Source organism: Pholcus phalangioides, unplaced genomic scaffold (assembly GCF_987345545.1).
Source record: "Pholcus phalangioides strain wild (caught in Gottingen) unplaced genomic scaffold, Ppha-v1.0 ptg000008l_1, whole genome shotgun sequence".
NCBI lineage: Eukaryota > Metazoa > Arthropoda > Arachnida > Araneae > Pholcidae > Pholcus > Pholcus phalangioides.
This window is the reverse complement of record NW_028301601.1, coordinates 58503326-58525605: the sequence shown is the minus strand read 5'-3', so window position 1 is coordinate 58525605 and position 22280 is coordinate 58503326. Positions and strand designations below refer to the sequence as shown.

The 22280-nt window shown below is 40.2% G+C and overlaps 1 protein-coding gene across 2 annotated transcripts; it reads right to left on the bottom strand.

Moving 5' to 3' along the window:
* Positions 1-317: 317 nt before the first annotated feature.
* On the bottom strand, positions 318-20967 carry LOC149084645 (cyclic GMP-AMP synthase-like receptor). 2 transcript variants are annotated; one of them, XM_089235040.1, is made up of 7 exons: positions 20626-20967; positions 16959-17441; positions 12950-13189; positions 10113-10271; positions 8428-8589; positions 6747-6878; positions 318-2206 (listed from the first exon to the last, which is right to left on the bottom strand). In XM_089235040.1, exons 1-7 carry the CDS (start codon positions 20878-20880, stop codon positions 2024-2026), a joined length of 1614 nt encoding a protein of 537 aa, XP_089091166.1. In that variant the 5' UTR covers positions 20881-20967; the 3' UTR covers positions 318-2023. The 2 variants fall into 2 exon arrangements, with proteins under 2 accessions (XP_089091166.1, XP_089091167.1); XM_089235041.1 differs by having other exon boundaries at positions 447-610; positions 20626-20930.
* Positions 20968-22280: the final 1313 nt, after the last annotated feature.

Genomic DNA, 22280 nt, shown 5'->3' with positions numbered 1-22280 from the left:
GAGTGTAGTTTTCTGTTCTCAATTAACAGATTTCATCAATAGTAGAATTTCAGACATTGGCGATGATTTTCTCACCATCGATATTGATGCGAGTTTAAAGAGAGTTTTGTGTGAATGATAGCAGGATAATCAAATTCTACGGAACGACTTTTCCCGTGAGTGACTCTACGTTCATCTTTACCGACCATACCATTTACCGACAGACCAGACACGACCCAGGCTCTGTCCCTCCCGGGATATAAGCCTTTTACCCGTGCGGGTTGGCATACCATATACCAGCGCTAGTGAAAAAAAAAAAAAATACGGGACTACTAACAAACTGACAATGCAATTTTTATTCTCAGAAAAAAATAATAAATACAACCAAATAATAATAATCATGGTGGGAAATGAATTATTAAATTTTTTTTTCTAATAAAACGATAAAATATTTTTGAAATGCCAATACTTTCATTTTAATATATGTAATTGAAAGAAGAAAAAGAATCTTGACAATACACAATCATAGATATAAATAACATGTCCATTATGAAAATGATAATCGACTTCATGTAGAATCGCCACTCAACCAAAATAATCACAGTACAGTAAAAATTATGTTACGAAAAATCTGAAAAAAAAATCATATAATAAAATGTCATAAAAATCAAGGCGCTAAAATACATTAATGTAGCTGAAGCTTCACTAGTAGATGGGTAATTTGATACAATGTGATGGCAACGAATGTTCACGCGGATTGCTTTAAAAATTCAATTCAAAAAAATAGAATGCAATGAGTTAATACTGAGTATTTGAATCAAAATGTGTGCGGATAATTCATAGCTAAAAATTCACCAACATGACAATTTACAGCTTGAAAAATTTAGCAAGGAATGAGTAGGTGTGTGATAATGGAGTTAGTAAGTAGGTGGAAAAATGAGTGAGTGAAGTAGTTAGAGATTGAGCAAATGGGCAAGTGAGTGAGCAGGTAAGCAGATGAGAGAGTCAGTGGGTCACTCTTTTACTTGGTAACTTACCCGGACATATGGCCATTCATACTGCACTCACCCGGTTACTGGCTTGCTCAATTAACCATTCACTGGTTCACTCAATTGCTCGCTCACTCTAACTCCCACACTCACTCAGCCATTGATAATGTCACTCACCAAGTCACTCATACTATCGTGGGCTTGCTCAATCACTCGGTCATTCCCTGGTTCACTCACTCAGGGTGATATTCACAGACATTGTTTAAACTACATAGTCACACAATTTTTTGATAGGAGATCGACACAGATTGGTTAAATTCCGATTTTTAACAAATCCGTGCTTGTGGCGTCAGTAAGTAGTCCATTTCCCCTCAGAATATTCAGGGGAAAAAATTCATCGTTGTGAAGAAAAGAAATGATCGGGCTCAGAATTGGCGATTTCTATGCCCCACATCCAATCACTATGCGGTATTTGTGAGCCAATCAGTAGGATTCTACGCCAAAATAAGAAGAAACGAAATAGAATGCTGTGTGATCGGTTATATTCGAGCAAATGCAACCGATCAGCTGAGGAAAGAAATGTGTAGCGTTGTTATGAAAAAAACAATAAATAGTCAGCTACTCTTTACAAAAGGCACGACTAACGCGATTCTTGATCAAGAATCTCGTTCATTTTTTGGGTACTTAAAAATCACTAATCACTAAATCACTTGAAAATTAAAAATCACAAAATCACTTGAAAATAATAATTTACAGTTATTGTGTCGCAACCAATTAAAATTGATTTCTCAGCAACACGATTTCGCCGTGATTTTTCTCCTTTGCCACACACACAAAGGAGTGTTATAATTGGTCTAATTTTTGTTCGCATACTTATACAAAAGAGTTGAAGCAATTCCGACTAAATATCTTTTCCATCGAGTTTTTTGACATGCAAAAATTTTGATTAGGTTCGCTCCACACGTCACAAAACATAATTGCCAAAGAAAGAAGGTGAAGTTGCATCAGAAATAATCGATTCAATTAAATAATACTTGTTCCGCTTCCATAAATATTTAACTAAAGATCTTCGGGATGTGATTCTCGAAATCACTCTCCAAGTTCTTTATTATTTTTCTGATTTGATTATGGATATTATCCATGTGAACTTTATTCCCCTTTTCCAGCAGGTTTTCATTCTGGAAGAAAATGTGCTTGATGCAATGCCTCTCCAAGCTGTCGGCCAAACTCTTCAGCAGCTGCAACACAAGTGAGACAGTTTATCAATTTAACATGTTCGTTTCCACCCCTTCTGACATCACAAGTAGACTGATCATATTTAAATGATGGGAAAAATGCAGGAAATTGGGATCTTACGTACAGGATGTCACCAAAAAACAAAAAAAAACGACGTCAGAGGTAATCAATGTTGTCAATTAGAGCTGAAAATTTATGAAAAATTATCAACGGCAGAAAATGATGCAATATTGCAAATCTCAGATGATTAAAAAACAATGTCTGAGATAACGAATATACTGTGTTTGGTTTGGTGGGTGTAAATATACAACGTCTATTCAAAATATTTTTGTGCGACAAAACATCTGCTGCAAATTATTTAGTCCATGCATTATTTTCCTGCATAATCGCCAACGGTGACCTAACATTTATTTGGTCTGGGTACTAATTTCTTTGCCCCCAGTGTCGTAGACAAAGGCGCTGAAGTACCAGCTCTCACCCGGCAAGTGAGAGGACGTGGAGTTGATTCCCCGCGAGGGCAGTTGAATCTTTCCTGGATTCATCTTTGCATGAGCCAGCTGTCGAAACCTTTGTAGTAATAGTGGAGAGTGACATCATCTTCGGATAGAATGGAACTGTCTAATGTGTATTACAAATTATGATACTATTCAATGTGCTGTTTTCATAAATTTTCCTTGCAAAAATCTTCTAGCCCAGGAAATGTGAATGTGGTCAGTTGGAAGGAACTGATCATCAGGGCTGGACTTAACGGGGTGCGAAATGTGCGATCGCACCAGGCCGCAAATTTTCACAGGACCCGCAATTTTTCCAAAAGAACCCCTTTCCTTTCTCAAGAGATGTTTTGGAAATTTTTGATTAAAATTTAATTTTTCCCCTATTAAACTATTAATCATTTTGAAAAGAGGCTTTCAGTTTAAAGCCCCTATAATATCATTTTTAGTGTTATTAGGTATGGCATTTGCTTGTTTCAAAGAGGAAAAGAGTGCATATGCAGGTTGTCACATTCTTTATCATTGAAAAAAGTCGGGCTTTTCTTTCTGCCATTAAAGAATAACAGGGCTATATTAACCGGGGGGGGGCACATTCTTAGGGCATCAAACGGAAAGGGACATCACAAAAGAAATCTAGTAATTTTTCCCCCTTGAAAGCCTCCCCCTCTCGTTTGAGTTACCATCTGGTCTAGAGGGAGATACCAATAGTGCGCACAAGGTGATCCGGCAGTGCTTCACCTATTGATAGTAGCCTGTAGCACGGACATCTCTAGATGATGACTTCCCCGGAGCGAGGCAATTTCCACTGTCCTTTGGAGTGTTAATTGCATGCCTTCCTGGGAACCTCTGAACTGTCATGTTTTCCTAGAGAGGCTCGAGAACTTCAAACATCACCATCTGAATCCTTCTCTCATACATTCCAGAAAATGGATATACAATGTCTAAATTCTGAAATTTTCAATTTTGATAATTTTTACTACTGAACTGGTAAGACACCCCTCTCTGATTTTTTCTCTTCAATCTAATTGCTCATTTAGTACAGTACCGACATTAGAGGCATTTTGTTTCATGAACAAAGAGTTCATGCGTAAAAACACGTAAGAGCACAAAGGTCCGAAAATGTCTGATATAAGCTACGCTGCTTGCAGCCCCGGTAGTTCGTTCTCTGATAAGACAATGTGTATGCCTACTATAAAATAAATTGTATCTGAGGTTCAGGCCGATTGCAGCTATTGTTGTTAATATTCGACAACCTATACCAGGGTGTCTTTTTGAATTTCAAATTTGAATATTAAAATATTGAAATTGTAATCTTGGATTTTATTTGTGGCAAGAAAGTCCTGGTTTTAAGCAATAACATTGAAGAGCTCATATACAGTGAGATCCACTTACAGCGTTTTCCAAAAACTCGTCATAAAAAACGTTGTAGGCGGGAAAACGCTTCAAGCGGGAAGTTTCTATAAGTGTGAGTAAAAGTTAGGATTACGAAAATAAGTCGTACTAAGCGAGAAGACTTTCTAAGTGGGAACGTTATAAGCGGAATATACTGTAGTAATTTTAAATTAATCTACATTTCAATTAGGAATTATGACCATACCACCATTTGGCAATTTAACACGACTGACTGACTGAAATTATTTTCCTCCAGAGAATGTACTCTCAGAGTAACAGAGTAGAGCCACCTCCCTGTTTCGATTCTGGCAGGGAGGCAAGTATTCACGTCATATTATATGTGCATACATGTGTGGATCGAGACAGAGCCACCGTTAGGGGTTTGCGGCAGGTGCAGTCACACTGGACCCTGCATGGACTTATTTTTCGATTAATTTTGAATTTTCATCAATTATGAACTTATTTTTTCTGTTAATTTATAATTTTCATCAATGTGAATTTTTAGAAGTCAATTCCCCTTCCACAAAATATAGAGGGTGTAACTAAACTGATGGTCAGAACAGTAACGGGGTGATAGACCTCACCAAAACAAACAACTTTCACCATGCAATGTGGGGTTAGAAAGCAAGCGGAAAGCCCCAAGAAGGCGCTTTCTATGGAGTGAATGAAATATCGCCTTTCTCAGAACCCTTCATTCAGGTACTACTACTAAACCAGACATGCACCTCGTCCATATTCCTCTGCGGAAGCTCTAACGAATTGGTACATGATGGAATGTGCGTGTACGTGTAGTGAAACCTGGCGTGAAGTTTGTTTCTGTGCGTAATGCTTGATATGTGTAGTGCTGCCATCTGCCAACAGTTTTTCTCCCTGTGAGTGAAGTGTAATGATTGAATAATTGTATCGTTGTAGGTCTGTTGTTCTTTGTGGCGAGACTTTTTAATGGGGAGATCGGCTCGCATCTGCGCCTCGAAGTTGGGAAGCACAGGAAACCAACTTCAGCCGAACGCCACTGTGGTGAGGGTGGTGTTCGAACCCGGCTCCTCGCGACGCGAGTCTGTCCATATGACTACTCGACCACCACAGCGGCCCCGTCATTCAGCTGTTACTCGTGCAGAGATGCAGTAATATATTTGAATGAGAAGGCTGATATGCACGTTATTTACAGAGGCTGCAAACCTCTGTAAATAACGTGCATATCAGCCTTCTCATTCAAATATATTACTGCATCTCTGCACGAGTAACAGCTGAATGACGGGGCCGCTGTGGTGGTCGAGTAGTCATGTGGACAGACTCGCGTCGCGAGGAGCCGGGTACGCTAACCCTATACCACGAGCGATTTCCAAACAAGGCGGCACCCAATCAAAGAACGTTTCAACACTTGCACAGGCAACTCTTGGAAACGATCTTGTTTCTCACCCAAAGACACGACACGAATAGAGTAAGAAGCGTGGGAACACTATATCACGGGCGTAGCCAGAAATTTTGTTCGGGGAACCACTTTCATTTCGGGGGGGGGAGGATTTGGCCATCTTTTTCCCTTTTTTTCGGTCATTTTCTAACATTTCGGGGGACCAGACCCCCAAGTCCCCCCCCCCCCCGCTACGCCCTTGGTATATCAGATAGAGGCAATCCTTGATACAGTGGACGACCAGCTAGAACGAAGCACGCAAGAAATAGCTCGTGACCAAGGTGTTGACCATATGACGGTATGGCGTGTGAACAAAAGTTACGCCCCTACCATCTCCAAAGAGTCCAGGTCTTAAATGAGATGGATTTCTCACAACGTGTAACATATGCACGCTGGTTCTTGCAACAGGACATACTGCAGCCACAATTCGCAGCATCTGTCTTATTTGCAGACGAGGCTACGCTCACATGCAGCTGGTGGCCACTCATCTGAGCATTTGTTGTAAAGTTTAAGATAATAAAGATTCTTTATTCTTTCTTATTAGTCTTTACTGCTTGCTTTCTGACCCCACAACATTGTATGGTAAAAGTGAAAAGTTCTATCACCCCTTTCAGTTCTAACCATCAGTTTAGTTATACCCTGTATAATATTGAGCTAAAGGGAAGGGAGAGAAAACATTTTTTGGGGTGCTAAAATTTTCAAGATGCCCCTGACCCACACTTGTTAAGGGCTGGCCTGGATGGAGAGGACTTGGCATTCACATGTTATGAGTGCACTATCTAATAGTGACCACCTCAGATTCAATAGGAAAAGATTTCTTCTTTCCATCAATCGATGAGATCAAAATTGGACACTTTTTCATAAAAGGAACCAAGTGCCATTTTTTACATTTTTGAGGTATACCGACATCTAAACTATTGAAAAAGAGAGAAGTGAGACTTTTTATTTAAATAGAACCAACTGACATATAGGCTATGATGCCATCTGTGTGCACTTGAACCAACTACCAAACTGAAGAGATAACTGAATCGAAGATAACTTTAAATACCTTTTTCTCAGTTTTGATTCAATGGCGCTCGGTTCCTTTTGTGTAAAAGCCGTCCAATTGTGGATCTAACACGTGCCCTTCATGAAGATATCCAAGCAACACTATCACTGTGCAACTTGAGACCCACCACATCATATAATAATAAACCTTTAGTGTTTCCACTAGAGTCTTAAAAAAAAAGACAGAAAACTGATACTTACCGCCATGAATTTTCCCGGTAGATAGTATTCTCTCCATTCTTCAAGCTGCGGACTGCTTAATACTTCCCACATAACCAAAGTCTTAATGTAATATGAAGCCAAGAACTTCCAGTTCTTTTTGTCCCGAAGGAGCTGGAATATAGAGAGAATGAATTAACATTTTAAAAAGTACAGTGTCGAATTCTGATGAAAATTGTCCGTTCGGATTCGAACATCGTCGTCCGTTTGAGTTAGTTCTCAACCTTTCCCCCAACACTAGCGGTTGGCATCATCCGGAGAATTGATAAAACTGGATCAAAAATCGAATTAATCGGTTCTCCTGATGATGCCAACCAATAGTGTTGGGGAAACGTTGAGAACTGACTGAAACGGAGGGCGTCCTTCGAACCCGAACAGACAATTTTCATCAAATGTGGCTGCGAAAACTTTATCAACTATTTACAGTAGAATACTGCTAATCCAAATAAGTTGGGAATGTGAGACGTGTTTGCATAAGTAAAAAAAGTACATTAAAGATGCTAATATTTTGAACATGATCCCCCTAACTAACATTTAATTGCAAGCAAATTCTCTCTTTTGCTGTATTTCCGGCTCGCAGCTTTCTTGTAGCAAAGCCATAATGATATTTTCACCGTAATTCACATATTCCTGACCTGCAAAGACCATTTGATCCAACGCAGCATTTAAATTCAGCTCTGCTCTCCCCTTTTTTTTGCAAAAACATAAATACAAATACAACGCCACAACAGGCAAATTGCCCAACGAGGTGGCTGACTTAAGAACATCATGGATCCCCGAGCCATTTTTTGGAGGCCCTACCTACTACTGCTACACCACACATGCACCCCGCCCACAACCCCGCCCCGCGGAACCCCCAACGAATCGGTACATACGGGAATGTGCGTGTACGTGTAGCGAAACCTGACGTGAAGTTTTTTTGTTTCTCTGTAATGCTTGCTATGTGTAGTGCTGCCATCTGCCACCAGTTTTTCTAACTATGAGTGAAGTGCTGTGATTGAATGATTTATCGTTGTAGGACTATTGCTCTCTGTGGCGAGATTTTTTAACGGGGAGATCGGCTGGCATTTGCGCCTTGAAGTTGGGAACCACAGAAAACCAACTTCAGCCGACCACCACTGTGGGGTTCGAACCCGGATCCTCGCATCGCGAGCCCGTCACTATAACCACTCGACCACCACAGCGGCAAATGTTATTATTGACTTTTTTGAAGATTTCAGCATAATCTAAACCAAAATATAGCGAAGGATACAATGGGACGTATAATTCAGTGCCGTCTTAAGGCATGGGCTCACCCTGCCATGGCCCGGGGGCCTGAAGAGAAAAGGGCCCTCACAAAAATGAGATCTGGTTGAAATTTTCGAGAATTTGTTCGGTAGGGCCTCAGAAAAAATCAATTGGCCCGGGGCCCCGTGATACTTTTGAGGCGGCCCTGTGTATAATAAATAACTGTGTGTGTGCGAATGTGCCTCAGAGCCGATTGAACCAAAAAAATGTGGCATACGTTGCAGGAAAATCTAGGAAAGAATTAAAAAAAAAAAGGACTCTTCACAGTGTTGAAAACTACTCTATGGGCGTTTTTATTACTACTTTTGTTAACCGAACATGCATCTCGTGCACATTCCTCTGAGGAATTTCTAACGAATGAAAACAGGTCGATTACCTTCAGAAGCCTTATCAGCGGTTTTGCGCAACCTCTGTCGTGCAGAAGTTGTTTTTCTATCTCGGGAAAATGAATCCTCCACATTCTTCTAGTTGTGGCAGAAGGCAACCTGTCATCGTTGGGATTATCGTATTCCTTTGGCACGAGGAACCACATTTTAGCCTGAAGTCAGAACACATACCGTTGAGTATGAATATTAGCAAATATACACAATGTTTTTTTTGACATAGAAAAGTAATTGATAATTTGAGATATATTTTTAAGGTATCCGACTACCTTTCTTGTCACTTTTCTTTAAAATGGTTCTGGAGTGAACTTTAAATACATTTTTTGATAGAAAGTGTCTCGAAATGGTGAAAACAGTGACAAATTTTGGTCTATCTATTATATTTTTTATGAAAAAAACGTTTTTATGTCAAATTTCATGCAAAATTCATGTGATATTCGAAACACGACTGCAAAAAATTTTATTAATGAAATGCTTTGTGATTTTCACAGTGCATTTAACTAGTAGTTTTGCAGGTTATGAACCAAAATTTAAAGGATTGCATGATATGTTCATAAGTTACATCAAAATATGTTTAAGTACGTGTGAATTTTTTTGAAATTTCATCCTACATTTTGTCTATAAAACACTGTAATTCAAAAAATATATGTGATAGACCTTAGATTTTAATTCATACCCTCAACAATATATAGCAAAATATCACATTAAAATTTCGTAAGGATGCAATGCATCAATTTTTACAAATCATGTCCCAAAGTCAAGTAAAATGTCAAAAATAACATTCTTCGTAAAACACGTTTAAAGTCTTTATTCGCGTATTACTTGTGTTATATCGAACCACTGGAAGAATATATATATATATATATATATATATATATAATATTTGCATAAATACATAGACAGAATACTATATGTTCAATTATAATAATTTTAACTCGATGTTGGAATAACTCTCTCTTTAATCACTCTTTATACCTAATTTCGCCATCTGCCCCCTGTTAATTCCTCATAATTTAGGTTTTAATTAAACCTCCATAACTTGAAATGTGGTAAGAATTTCTTTCCTACCTTTCCTACCATCCCTTTTGTGACGGATGATCGCCGCTCCTGATGGCAATCAATCACAATGTCTAAAAACAAAAATCTAACTACATCTTTTTCTCAACTTGATTTCTAGCTTGCACTAATCAATCAATCTACTTTAATTTTTCAAAGATTCCAGAAAGTAAAGTTTTGGTAGTCCGGCTTCAAAGAAAGATCCTTCCATTGGGTGATTTACAAATTAGTAACTTTGAAGGGCCCTTTAAGTAAGTGGCCATAAAATTAAGGAATGTTGATGGAGGCGAAAGAGCATGTTTTGTACATTTAAATGGCTTAAGTCCCCTTTTCTCTTATTATTATTATATTATATTGGGCTGGAAATTGGAACTCTCCCGCTTCATCTGATAGCGACGGCTATCGACGCCATAGCACTTGTATGTAAAAACGCAACACTAAAGTGAACGTAACTTTGATTCTAAGCATCATATAAACAAAACAAGGCCCATTCTGGAATCACAACAAATAGGGCCTTTATAAAAAATATAAAAAAATGAAAATCCATATTTTCTTCCAAAATGACGTTTTCAACCTAGTCCGATAACTTAAACTGTATTGAATGTATTCAAGGAAGACTTACGCTGTTTTTGAAACTGTACTGCTTAATCAACGAGTCATCAGCGTATGTAGGCCATACATCGGAAAACTCAAGTGCAGCTACGAAATCCACGTCGATCATTTCATTGCGATTGGTTTTAATTTGTAAGGTCCAAGCCGGTCCGCTCTTCCTTAATGTCACCTAGGAATCGATAGGAAATAAAAAACTTGGCAATTTTTATTGCATTTGGTGCTGTAATAAAGAAATGTCATGTTAGGGGCCGTTCAAGTATTACGTCAGCAAATTTTTTTTTGCCATTTTTGACCCCCCCCCCCCTTGTCAGCAAACTTTCGTCATCAGCTCTGCCCCTCTGAATCCTAACGCATATTGGTGGGATTAGAGACATACACGGGGGGGAACTCGTACGGCCCCCTCCGACGCTAAAAAATTTATTTTTTTTTAATTTGGAATTTCGGAAGAAAATACCTTTATACAGTCGAATCCCGTTTTAACGAACACTTTTCTAATCCCCCGGATAAGTTTACATAAGGACATTTTTAAACAACCTGGAATTCCTTTGTAACGAAATTTCGTTATAACGAAGTGGTTTCTACGGTCTCTTGGAGTTCGTTGTAACGGGATTCAACTGTATGTTATTATAATCAATTTCTGTTAATTTCAATGTTATTTGAGAGCTATGAACTCAAAAAATTTATCTTTAATAAATTCATTGCGACCCGAATTTCTAAGCCATATATATGGTAAATCACATAAAGGCCCTTGGCCCGTGGACCAAATATGACCCTGGGGATTATCTGATGCGGCCTGCCCTCCTCAAACCTAATTTTGTAAAAATTAACTAAGCGGCACATTTACAGATCGCTTAAGTGACCCGTGTTACAATTCCAAAGCATTTAAGCGGCCCGTGGCACATTTTCAGGTCACTTAAATTAGCCGGGACGCAGTTCCAGCACACTTAAGCGATCCGTGACACATTTAGAGATTCCCTTGAGTGACATGTGACGTAGTTTTAGAGCAGTAATTCTCAATCTTTGGAATCCCGCGGCCCGATTTCATGCGAGCCCGGTCAAACATGTGACTAACGGGAAATGTATGGGAAAGAACGAAACAGCCCGGTATGAATGACGTCAGGGCCCGGTACTGGATCGCGGCCCGGTGGTTGAGAAACACAGTTTTAGAGCAGTTAAGCGCTTTCCCCCCCCCCCCAGTGCGGTTCTACATCACTCAAGTTATCGCGGCACATTTCTAGATTATTTGAGTGATCCGCAGCATGTAATTACCGATCACTTGAGTGATGCGTGGCACAGTTCCAGAGCACTTAAGCGGCCCGGACACATTTCCAGATCACTTAAGCGGCCCCGCACACATTTCCAGATCACTTGGATCCGCGAAACATTTAGAGATCACTAAAGTGGCTCTGTAGGGCATTTATCAATAGCGGGGAGGAATGTTACTTCAAGTGCCCCACAAACTATCGAAAGGTTTTTCTCGTTTTTGGCGCACCGAGTAAGATGTCATTAAAAATATTTAATATTTTCATAAAGGGTGGTTGATGACGTCAGCATCATCCAAACCCCCCTCCCCCTTTTCATCAAAAGTCAGCAAATCGGAAACCCCGTCCCCCCCATCGATGCTGACGTAATACTTGAATGACCCATGGCCCCCACATCCTCTAGCGGGGCCCCTAGGCTGGGATCTTTTGCGGGCCCCTCGGTCAGACTTTTAACGGGCCCTTTCTGTAGTTAATTTATAGCGTAAAAAAAGTAAAAAAATGATAACCATCCCAGGCCCCAGGGCTAGAGCCCTGTCAGCCCCCCCCCCCCATGTGGGGGCCATGGAATGACCCCTTATGTGTAACTTGGCTATATCATATATAACAGACGATTATATTCTTTTCTTTTGGGTAAAGTGATTGCGCATTGAGAATCTCTCGTCAACGGCTGTGCTTCCATGCAGAGTATGGCTTCTCTTTTTAAGAATGAAATCGTTCACCGCGGTCTAACGTAGCCAAGTCTCTATACTTGTGCTTGGAGGACTTGCATTATGTTTCCAAATGTGACAATGGTAAATCAGTGTTTAAATGTTTAACAAAAATTACATTTGCTGTTTATCAATGAAGAAATGTCTCGGGCCCAGCGCAAGTCTCCAGAAACAACTGTTTGGCTCGTCTTCATAAGGGGTCATTCAAGTATTACGTCAGCATCGAGGGGGCGAGGAGTTTTGGATTTGCTGACTTTTGATGACATGAGGGGAGGGGGGGGGGTTTGAAGGTTGCTTACGTCATCAACCACCCCTTTTTGAAGATATGAAATATTCTAAGCTGCTGACGGAGGGGGGGGGGGGAGGTCAGTGCTTTGCTGACTTTTGCTGACAAGGGGGCAGGTGGTCAAAAATGGCTGAATATCTTCTTACGTAATACTTGAATGGCCCCTAATCAAGAAATCACTGAATGATTGATGCCATAAAAAGAGCGATATCTCTGATTGACTGTCCTGCTTCAATGTGTCAGACAGCATGCCAGCACTCACTATCTGCTTTCTTTAAACCAAAGATAATATAAAAATAATCAGCATTAAAAATGCACTCTCCTAAAATCCTGCAGAATGCTGGCATCTTCAATGACTGCCTAATTAGCATATGCCCGGACAGTCAAACATGATTGGTTGAAAAACATACAATAGTTGCATACTCAAAAACTTAACTATGCATTCAAAAATTGCTAATTTGCATTGCGTGCTTAACTTTTGGAAAGCAATGTATATATTAAAATGATAGAATAGAATTTTCAAAAAAAAAAAAAAATTACATAAGTTTATAATGTTTTTGCAACATTAGTTTTCAAGATATTATTTGGATACCTCTCGGACGTCTTTCTCTCGAATCGTTGATATGTCAGCTTTGGCGATCACACTCTGCAACCATTCCTTGAGTTTTGCGGGCAGAAGATAGTACTTTTCATCAAAGAAAACTCTGATGCTATGATAGCCTTTCATCATCGGCGTGCTTTCATTTTCATTCAGTTTGGTCACGCGTTCCTTGAAATTTGTCTCGTTGAATCGGTACCGTGCCCACGAAAGTTTGTCTTTCATGTGTTCCAACTGTTAAAAACAAAAGGAAATAATAATAATAATAATGAGATATTGCCTAAGGGGTCATTAAAGTATTACGTCAGCATCGGGGAGGGGGATTCGGATTTGCTGACTTTTGATGACAAGGGGGGGGGGGGTTTGAAGGTTGCTTACGTCATCAACCACCCCTTTTTGAAGATATGAAATATTCTAAACTGCTGACGAAAATTTGCTGACGGGGGGCCAAAAATGGCTGAAAATCTGCTTACGTAATTTTTTAATGGCCCCCTAATCAGATCTTTCTTGAGAAGAAAGATACACAAATCAGATACACCAGAACTAGGGAGGGAAGGGCAGGGTGGTAGTTACATCCTTCCCCATTCCAAAAAGAAGGAATTTGCTATTGAGATTTCCATCACCTATCCAACAAGTCAGTGTCACCTCGATATACAAACACTGCGGGGGAAAACTACAAGTCCAGATTACAAGCCCAAATGGGGATAAAAAAAGTACTCGTCGGAATCTTTCAAATTGTCATTGCAATGCGCGCAAATGGGGAAGAAGAAAGGCGTCACAAAAACGAGAACCGGTTGAAATTTTCGAAAATTGACCAGGCAGGGATTCAGAAAAATCACTTGGCCCGAGAGCCTCATCATGCTCTTAAGATGGCCCTGCTGTAAGGTCACTCCTAATTTTTACGTATCATTTACTTTATTTGCATATCCTTATGGCAAGGCATTGTTCCCAATGCTAGACATTGCTTCTCAAATAATTCAACATGGTAGTTTTCCCGCAAAGCTCCATTCTGAAGATGAGACAAGGGCGAAAACAGCTATCTCTCATCTTTTGATATTTTATATAGTATAGTAAGATTTTAGTTTTGAAAAAAGTGTAGATTAATTTCTCGAGAAATTGGAAAAAATATTAATACTTCGAAGACACTGCTTAACGGTTTCCCGAAGACAAGGGCGTAGCGAGGGGGGGGGGGACTTGGGGGTCTGGTCCTCCCCCGAAATGTGAGAAAATGACCGAAAAAAGGGAAAAAGATGGCCAAATCCATTGTTCTGTCACTTTGGTCCCCCCCACGAACGAAATTTCTGGCTACGCCCCTGCCCGAAGAGATAGTTAATTTTATTATGGGTATAAAAAAGCAATTAGGCCGTCTTCTTAAACAGGTCGGCCGAAGAGAATGGCAATAATTCGAGATGCGGTGAAAAAAAAAATGCCTATAAAGAAAGTTTTGAACGGTTTGGGAACTCTCTCCTATATTAGCAGAAATGCTCACAATAGAGGATTAGGAAATTTGCATATTATGTTTGAAATTAAAGGCTGCCACACTGGCACCCCTTACGAATGATATGTATTATAAGGAGTTAGTATGTCATCGTAAGGACGGGCGGGGGGAGGCGTTTAAGGCAGTCTTCAATATCAAACACACGATATCCAGACCTCCTAATCACATTGCAGACATTTCTATTAATATGCAGAAGATATCCAAATCATTCACAATTATCTTTAAAGACATTTTTTTTTTTTTGCTAACTTCTCAATTATTAAACACTTCACTCATAGTTTGAAAAACTGGTGGCAGATGGCAGCTCTACACATAAGAAGCATTACAGAGAAACAAAAAAACTTCACGTCAGGTTTCACTACACGTACACGCACATTCCCGCATGTACCGATTCGTTTGGGGTTCCGCGGGGGGTTGTGGGCGGGGTGCATGTGTGGTGTAGCAGTAGTAGGTAGGGCTCGTAGGTAGGGTAAAAAAGGGCTCGGGGAATCCATGATGTTCTTAAGTCAGCCACCTCGTTGGGCAATTTGCCTGTTGTGGTGTTGTATTTGTATTTGTATATTGCTATTCCCTTTGGCCGATCTGTTAAAAAAGGCAGCCTAATCGTCCTTTTACACCCAGAATAAAATTCACTGTTGTTCAGGAAATCTTTAAACAGTGTCTCAGATCAGTGGCTCCTAAATACTTTTAGTTGTGGATTCCCCCCGGAAAATCTTAGTGTCTGCCATGAACCCCAAGAAATCACGGTTCGCTGTGGACCTCCATTCACAGCAGCAGAAACTACAACCGTCTATCAGCGAGAATGTTCTCGAAAAATGGAGGACATTCTATCTTGTACTAGTAAACTCATCTACTGGACTGCAGAAGAACTGAAACAATGATTCATACACTCCTACCGGGAGATGTCACCACGAGTACAATTTTTGTCAAATCATAACAATATTACTCAGGGTTGTTGGGTTTAAACCAAGTGGTTTTTCCCAGAAAGGACTGTATTTGGCTGTTCATCTTCCAATGTGCGCATATGAGGGCTGCAGTTTCAAAGCATTGACATGGGATATCTGAGAATGAAAAGGGAAGTTCTCTGTGAAAGAATGAAGAAATCTAGTTCTACGAAATGGCAATGTTTATTTTCATAACCACCTTCACAAAACGGTTTACGTTTCCGAGGAAGAAGAAAAACACACTAACAACAACACGGATAGGGAAGAGCTTAACATGAAATAAAAATTTTCGTACACAGTTAATCCGCCCCCAGATAATCAAAGTTTTACTGTAATAAAAAAAAGGTGTGGCTCAAACCCACAATCACAGACAAAGTAACGATTGGAGTAGGCAAGCACTTAAACACAGCTCAACAATGTACATCCGTCCAATGCAGTACAAGGAAACCTTTCAGAAAATAGAGAAATGGTAATAATAAAACTAGAATATATAAATATATACAGTAAAAGACTGTATAGCCGGTATATAACGAGTATGGCTTTTAACGGCGATCTCGATGTAACGAGCGATTCCCAGGTGATTGTCAAAGATCTAACGTTTCAAAACGCATCCGCTTATAACGACAACTTTTCCGGTGTTTGCTAGCTGTCTTTATAAAGGACTTCTACTGCATTATGGGTACGTCATCTATCATTTAAAGAATTTCATCTTAAAAGGAAAGATTATAATCATTCTTGGGTGATGGGAGCACGCTGAGGGTTAACCTTTCGCGGTCCAGAGGTTTTTTTTCAGTGCTTTGTTTGTACAGTTCATACTTTGTAGCGCCCACTCCCCAACAATAAAGAAGACCTCCTGAACTTTAACTCCTGCCTTTTCTTGGGTAGCTTATAAGCTCTGCTAAGGGCCAAATTCCCAGGGGCGTTTTTGTAACCATAAGGGGCCATTAAAACAATAAAGTATTGGGTTTTTTTCCCCCCGGATGTCGAGTCACTTCGTCGTAAGACTGAAAGGGTTAAGAAAAAAAATCACTAAAAACGCAGCAAATCCTTCACTCGCGCCTATAGGATGACCTATGATTTTGAAGGAGTGGAAATTGAATAAAAACCTTGTCCTAAACACGAGTGAATATGGTACATACGTTGACTAACCCAGCAGTTGTCAACCGTTTTTGACTCGCGGATCACTTTTTGATATATAATTTCCAACTATAAATAACTAAAAAATAGTTTTTAGTTATTTATCAAACCTTAAATTATATATATATATATTCAAATTTACTATTTCTCTTTATTTTCCTCGAGTGGCCGCAGAGCCCCTGGGAAGTGCACACGGAGCCCCAAGGGTTCTGCGGAATACCGGTTGAGAACCGCTGGACCAACTTAATGTTTCTGACCTTTGTTGCAAGTGCCTAATTTTTGCTTTGCTGAGGGAGACTTCCTATGAATGTCCTGGATATGTAGTAACATGTATTCCTCTAGTTTTCAGCAGACTATAATACAGTGCACGGCCAGATTATAGAGAGTTTAACTGTTTTTAGAGCTAATTATTATTTTTATTTACCTCCCAGAACTGCGGCAGAGGAAGCTTCAGCACACAGTTCACGTCGAATTCATTTGCTGCGGATATTCGCAAGCCTTCGAACGAACTACCGGTTTGATATATTCTCCGAAACATAGTGTTGAATAACGGATCCGTGTTTTTCAATTTCTTCACCAGATTGTCGATGACGCAAGTGACTATATGAACGTTGCGCTGCCTCTCTTCGTCACTGATCTTGATCTTTTCCGCCAGCAACTCTTTCAAAACTCCGAGGTTACCTTTCTGCTGGTTGATATTCACGGAACGTGTGCTGGGCGGACCTCTACTCGCAGCCGATGAAGCCATGGACGGAGCAGGAGACGGACAGAAGGACTTCTTACTCATGGATGTTGGCGAAAGGCTATCGAAGCTGGTGCTGGAGTAGCTTGTGCAGTCGGAGGTCGAGATGCTTCGGAAGTCGGAGATATAAAATAGATCAGTCGCTGAGCCGAGACCAGAATCTAGCTAAAAATGTAGCAAAAATTTGATAATAACAGTCATCATCACACCTTTTATAAGAGTTGAAAGTACAAAAAAAAAAACATATCAAAGAAATTTTATACTTCAATGGGAAGCATTGACATAATGTACAGCATATACAGTCGAATCCCGTATCAACAAACTCCAAGACATCCGAGAAATCACTTCGTAATAACAAAGTTTCATTATAAAGGAATCATTCAAATATTACCTCAGCATCGATGGGGGGGTTTCCCGATTTGCTGACTTTTGATGACAGGGGGGGGGTTTGGATGATGCTTACGTCATCAACCACCCTTTATGAAAATATGAAACATTTTTGATTGCATCTTACTCAGTGCGTCAAAAACGAGAAAAACCTTTCGATAGTCCGTGGGCACTTGAAGTAACATCCCCCCCCCCATTCATAAGTGCCCTACAGAACCACTTTAGTGATCTCTAAAAAGCGAAACGCAGCAAATATACAGATCCTTTGAGTGATATGCAGTATATTTACTCTACGAAGATGTGCATACTACTTGAGTGATATTTGGCACATTTACAGATCACTTGAGTGATCACATTTACAGCACATTTACACTATGAAGATGCCCATATCATTCAAGTGATATGCGGCATATTTACAGATTACTTGAGTGATATGCGTTACACTTACAGATCACTTAATTGGCCTGCGCCACATTTCCAATCCACTGAAGTGGCCCGAACACTCTCCTAAAGGTTGTGTACAGTCACATTCCCCCTTACCACCAGGGCTTGAGAAGTCCCAGGCGCCAAGATGTCATCAGGATTAAAAAAACGATATTGGCACCTACGATTTTCTACAATATGATCTGCTGACAGGGCCCCAGGATGATTCTCATAATTTTTTATTTTTTCCCCTCTATAAATTCACCATGAGGGAGCCCCGTGAAAGTCTGCTCTGAGGGACCCGCAAAAAAATCTAGTCTAGGGGCCATTGTCGTCACACTGCAATTTCCAACCAATGGATTTGTGTGGGAAATGAAGGAGCCATCTATCGGTCGTCCACCCAGGCTCAGTAAGTGAAGAACTTGTTTCTGATGTTCTTAGGCTGGATACGAACTCGTGGACCCTGATGGTAACTTTAATGGTGGAGGACGAGCATCTTACCACTACGTCACTCGGCCGTGCACCATAAGGCTGTGATCTTTACTGATATCCGCAGAAAATAACGTGAATGATGGATATCCAGCGAAACCAAGCTACAACGATACTCGTTATAATGATAAATCCGTCTACAACAATATTATTTTTTGTCCCCCCCCCCCCCCAGCATCGCTATATCGTGATTTCACTGTCCTTGGGGTTTTTCCCGCAGGAAATTCAGATAATTTGAACCCCAATGCACTGATGTGAACGGTTTTGACACATTCCTTGACGAAGAGGCGGGAACATGGGGGGCCTGAGGCTATTTGAGTCCTCCCCCCCCCCCAATAAATTTTGTGTGTATGTGTGAAGGGGGCGGCTGAGTCCCTGCAATAATTCATGAGTAGGCCAATACAATGCAACACAATATTCCATTTCCTGCTATAGACTAGAGTCCCGTATATACGGAACAAATGACAATTTTCAACCCCCCTCAACGTTTTCTTAATTTTGATGGGTTACGTCAGTTCAGCTGCCCTTTATCCATTCTGGTCTGATTTGCCAGAACACATCCCTCAAATTCACCGCCCACTTTGTCCTTTCATAAATACGCACTCTTTTGAATGCCTGAGTGGTGCAGTGGTAAGATGCTTGTCACCTTCACCATGAAGGTTACCATCAGGGTCTACAGGTTTTGAATCCGGGGAAAGAACATTGAGAACAAGTTCTTCCCCCCCCCCCATCGAACTTGGGACAACTGATAGATGTCGCTTTCATTTCCCACCCAACTGCATTGATTGAAATTACCGCGTGACGATATGACCGAAGTTTGTGTGCTGTAAAGTACTGTCACGCTTTTGGTTGCTCGCTTGCTTTCACATTCTCTAGGTAACTTTTTCGTCATCATTCAATCATTTACCGACACAGTACATAGTTTCTCTGGGTAACTCTTGGAGTTGTTCACATGCTTGCAAACTCTATAGGTCATTAACGTGCGTGCCCGCTCCCTAAATCACACTTTTGGTCACTCATATGCTTGCAAACTTTTTAAGTCACTCTTGTGGTTGCTCAGAATCTTGCACATTCTCTCGGTCACTCACATGCTTGCTCTGGGTCATCCTTTTGGTTACTCAGTGACCTGTCGCTTGGTGATTTTGTTGCCCCATAGGAGGAGATAGACTTGGGACTCTGGGGGCCACAGTCATTATTGCTGGGGGGCACGATGATGATGATGTCAATTCATCTATACATACATGTATATGCATTAGGTCAGTCGACTTCACCTTTGATGCTGCCTCCCCCCTCCCGTATCTCCGTTCATGTGCTGCCTTCTTCACATTATTCATTTTCTTGACCATCCATTTGTCAAATCTGCTGCCCACTCAGCTCGAATGAACGGCTTACGTACCCCCTCCCCCAGACATGTGTACTGACTTCCCCTAGGAAGCTCACATTTTCCTAGAGATGTATGGGTAAGCATTTTAAATTGTATGAAGCGCGTAAGTAACAATGCAATCTCAACGTCGGGGGGGGGGGGGGGAAGGAGCTCTTGTGATAGTGTGATTTTGTACAGTGATTTCCTATAGTAAGCGTGAACTAATGACAATACAAACTATGGGGGGGGGGGCCTGATAACATCACCTTGCGAAAGGGCCTGTGAAGACAGCTCTGATAGATGCATGTATTAATCGGAATGTATAACACAAGGAGAAGGAGGTTAACACAAATATCGTTAGAAATGTATCTGTGGCTTGAGTACAACAGAAGATATGTTAGTTAGTTTGTGTGGAGTTTTACTCATCACAAGACGGCAAAACACAAGGCTTGCATTCTCCCCCCCCCCCCCCGCTTACACCTCGTACATGTTATCAGAATTGAAAAATTTTCAATTTCTTTTCTCGTTCATTCCCTCATTGCCAGTTTTGTGAAAGCGTGAAAATTCTACGCGACCCCATTATTTCAACACCTATATACAAAAAAACTAATCATAAAAAATAACTTTGTATCCACGAATTACTCCAACAACTCTGTTATTGTACTCATTCGGGACATAGTTACTTACCATTCTTTCACTGGGATTTGACCGCACAAAATCATCGAGACGCTTGACCGTTTTCAGGATTTCCATTTGCGCCTCGGCAACGCGCAACAACTGGGATACGGAAATTTTTTTACAACGTTCACACAGCCAGAACATGTGATCGGATACGTTACTATCCTTGAGCGTCTCCAACATCTCACACATCCGTGCGGTCACTCTCAATCCGAAACTACCGCCACAACTCCCACAGGTGGGAGTATAAATGGCCGCGTTCATGGTTCACAAATTCAAGATGGGCACCACTCCGAAGCACAGCTCAAGCCAGAAGCTTGATATAAACGGGCTTAACAATAGGGGCGCTTTAGAAACTGAAACTCGTTATCATCGTTATCAGATAAAAGAAATATAAAAACATGACAATTTCCCAATGAATAAAAACGGTAGAATTTATATCATTTCTTTCGCTTTAACCTAGATAATAAATATTAATCAATTCTGAGCAAACTCCTTTTACTAGGAAATAATGACCATATTTGTTTTAAAAAAAGGCGGACATCCTGTTTTTAAGCTTTTTTTAAAGACATTAAAATATTGTTTGTAGCTACAGATGCATTGGAATATTATCTTTATAATTATAAATAATTCAATATTGAGCTTGAGGTAATTACTCAAGCCATCAATTTCACATTTTTGAGCCATCCTGTCTTTGGGATGAAAATGTCCAGTTTTGCATTTCTTCAACAAAAACTGGGGCCATTCAAGTATTACGTAAGCAGATTTTTAGCCATTTTTGACCTCCTCCCCCCCCCCCTCCTGTCAGCAAAAATTTCGTCAGGCAGCTTAGAATATTTCATATCTTCAAAAATGGTGGTTGATGACGTAAGAAACCTTCAAACTCCCCCCCACCCCCCCGTCATCAAAAGTCAGCAAATCCGAACCCCCCCCCCCCCGCCCCCCCCCCTCGATGCTGACGTAATACTTGAATGGCCCCACTCATTTGAATTAATTTTCTCTATATTCATGGATATTCATGTAATTGAAATTTTATCGCTGCAAATATTAATTTATTGTCCATATATTTGGACATTTTCCGCCATCTATCGGCAGACTGGAAAACATCATCAGAGGAATGAAGTCATCTATTAAAAAAGAAAATAAAACATACATCTAGTGTTATTCTTGCAAACTAGATGACAGTATATCCGCGATCGAGGATATAAGATACTCTTCACAAAGCTGACCATATTTCTTCGAGAGAAATACGGGAAATTGAGATTCCAAATATGTGGAAATACGGGAAATTGAGATTCCAAATATGGGAAAATACGGGAAATTGAGATTCCAAATATGGGGAAATACGGGAAATTGAGATTCCAAATATGGGAAAATACGGGATATTGCCAATTATCGCCAATATCAAATAAAGTTGCCAAATATTGTCGAAATTACGGAAAAATCCCAATGGCAGAAGATGAAGCATTACTGCAAATTGCAGTGGATTAAAATGAATTCCACGAAAAAAAACGTCGATTGAAGCATATGTGGGAGATTAATATTCTTATTTATAGTTGTAATTATCATAATATAATTTATGAGTTGAAAAATAATTTCAATCTTTGACTTCAATAAAGAATAAAAATTCGAGTAGGCTTCGTGTAAAATACAGGAAACACCGG

Coding starts and splice junctions, on each gene's coding strand:
- LOC149084645 (XM_089235040.1), bottom strand. CDS start 20,880: ATGAACGCGGCCATTTATACTCCCACCTGTGGGAGTTGTGGCGGTAGT. Junction 17,442..20,625: donor CAAATCCCAGTGAAAGAATG/GTAAGTAACTAT, acceptor CTACATTTTTAG/CTAGATTCTGGTCTCGGCTC. Junction 6,879..8,427: donor CGCTGATAAGGCTTCTGAAG/GTAATCGACCTG, acceptor TCTATATTCCAG/CTCCTTCGGGACAAAAAGAA.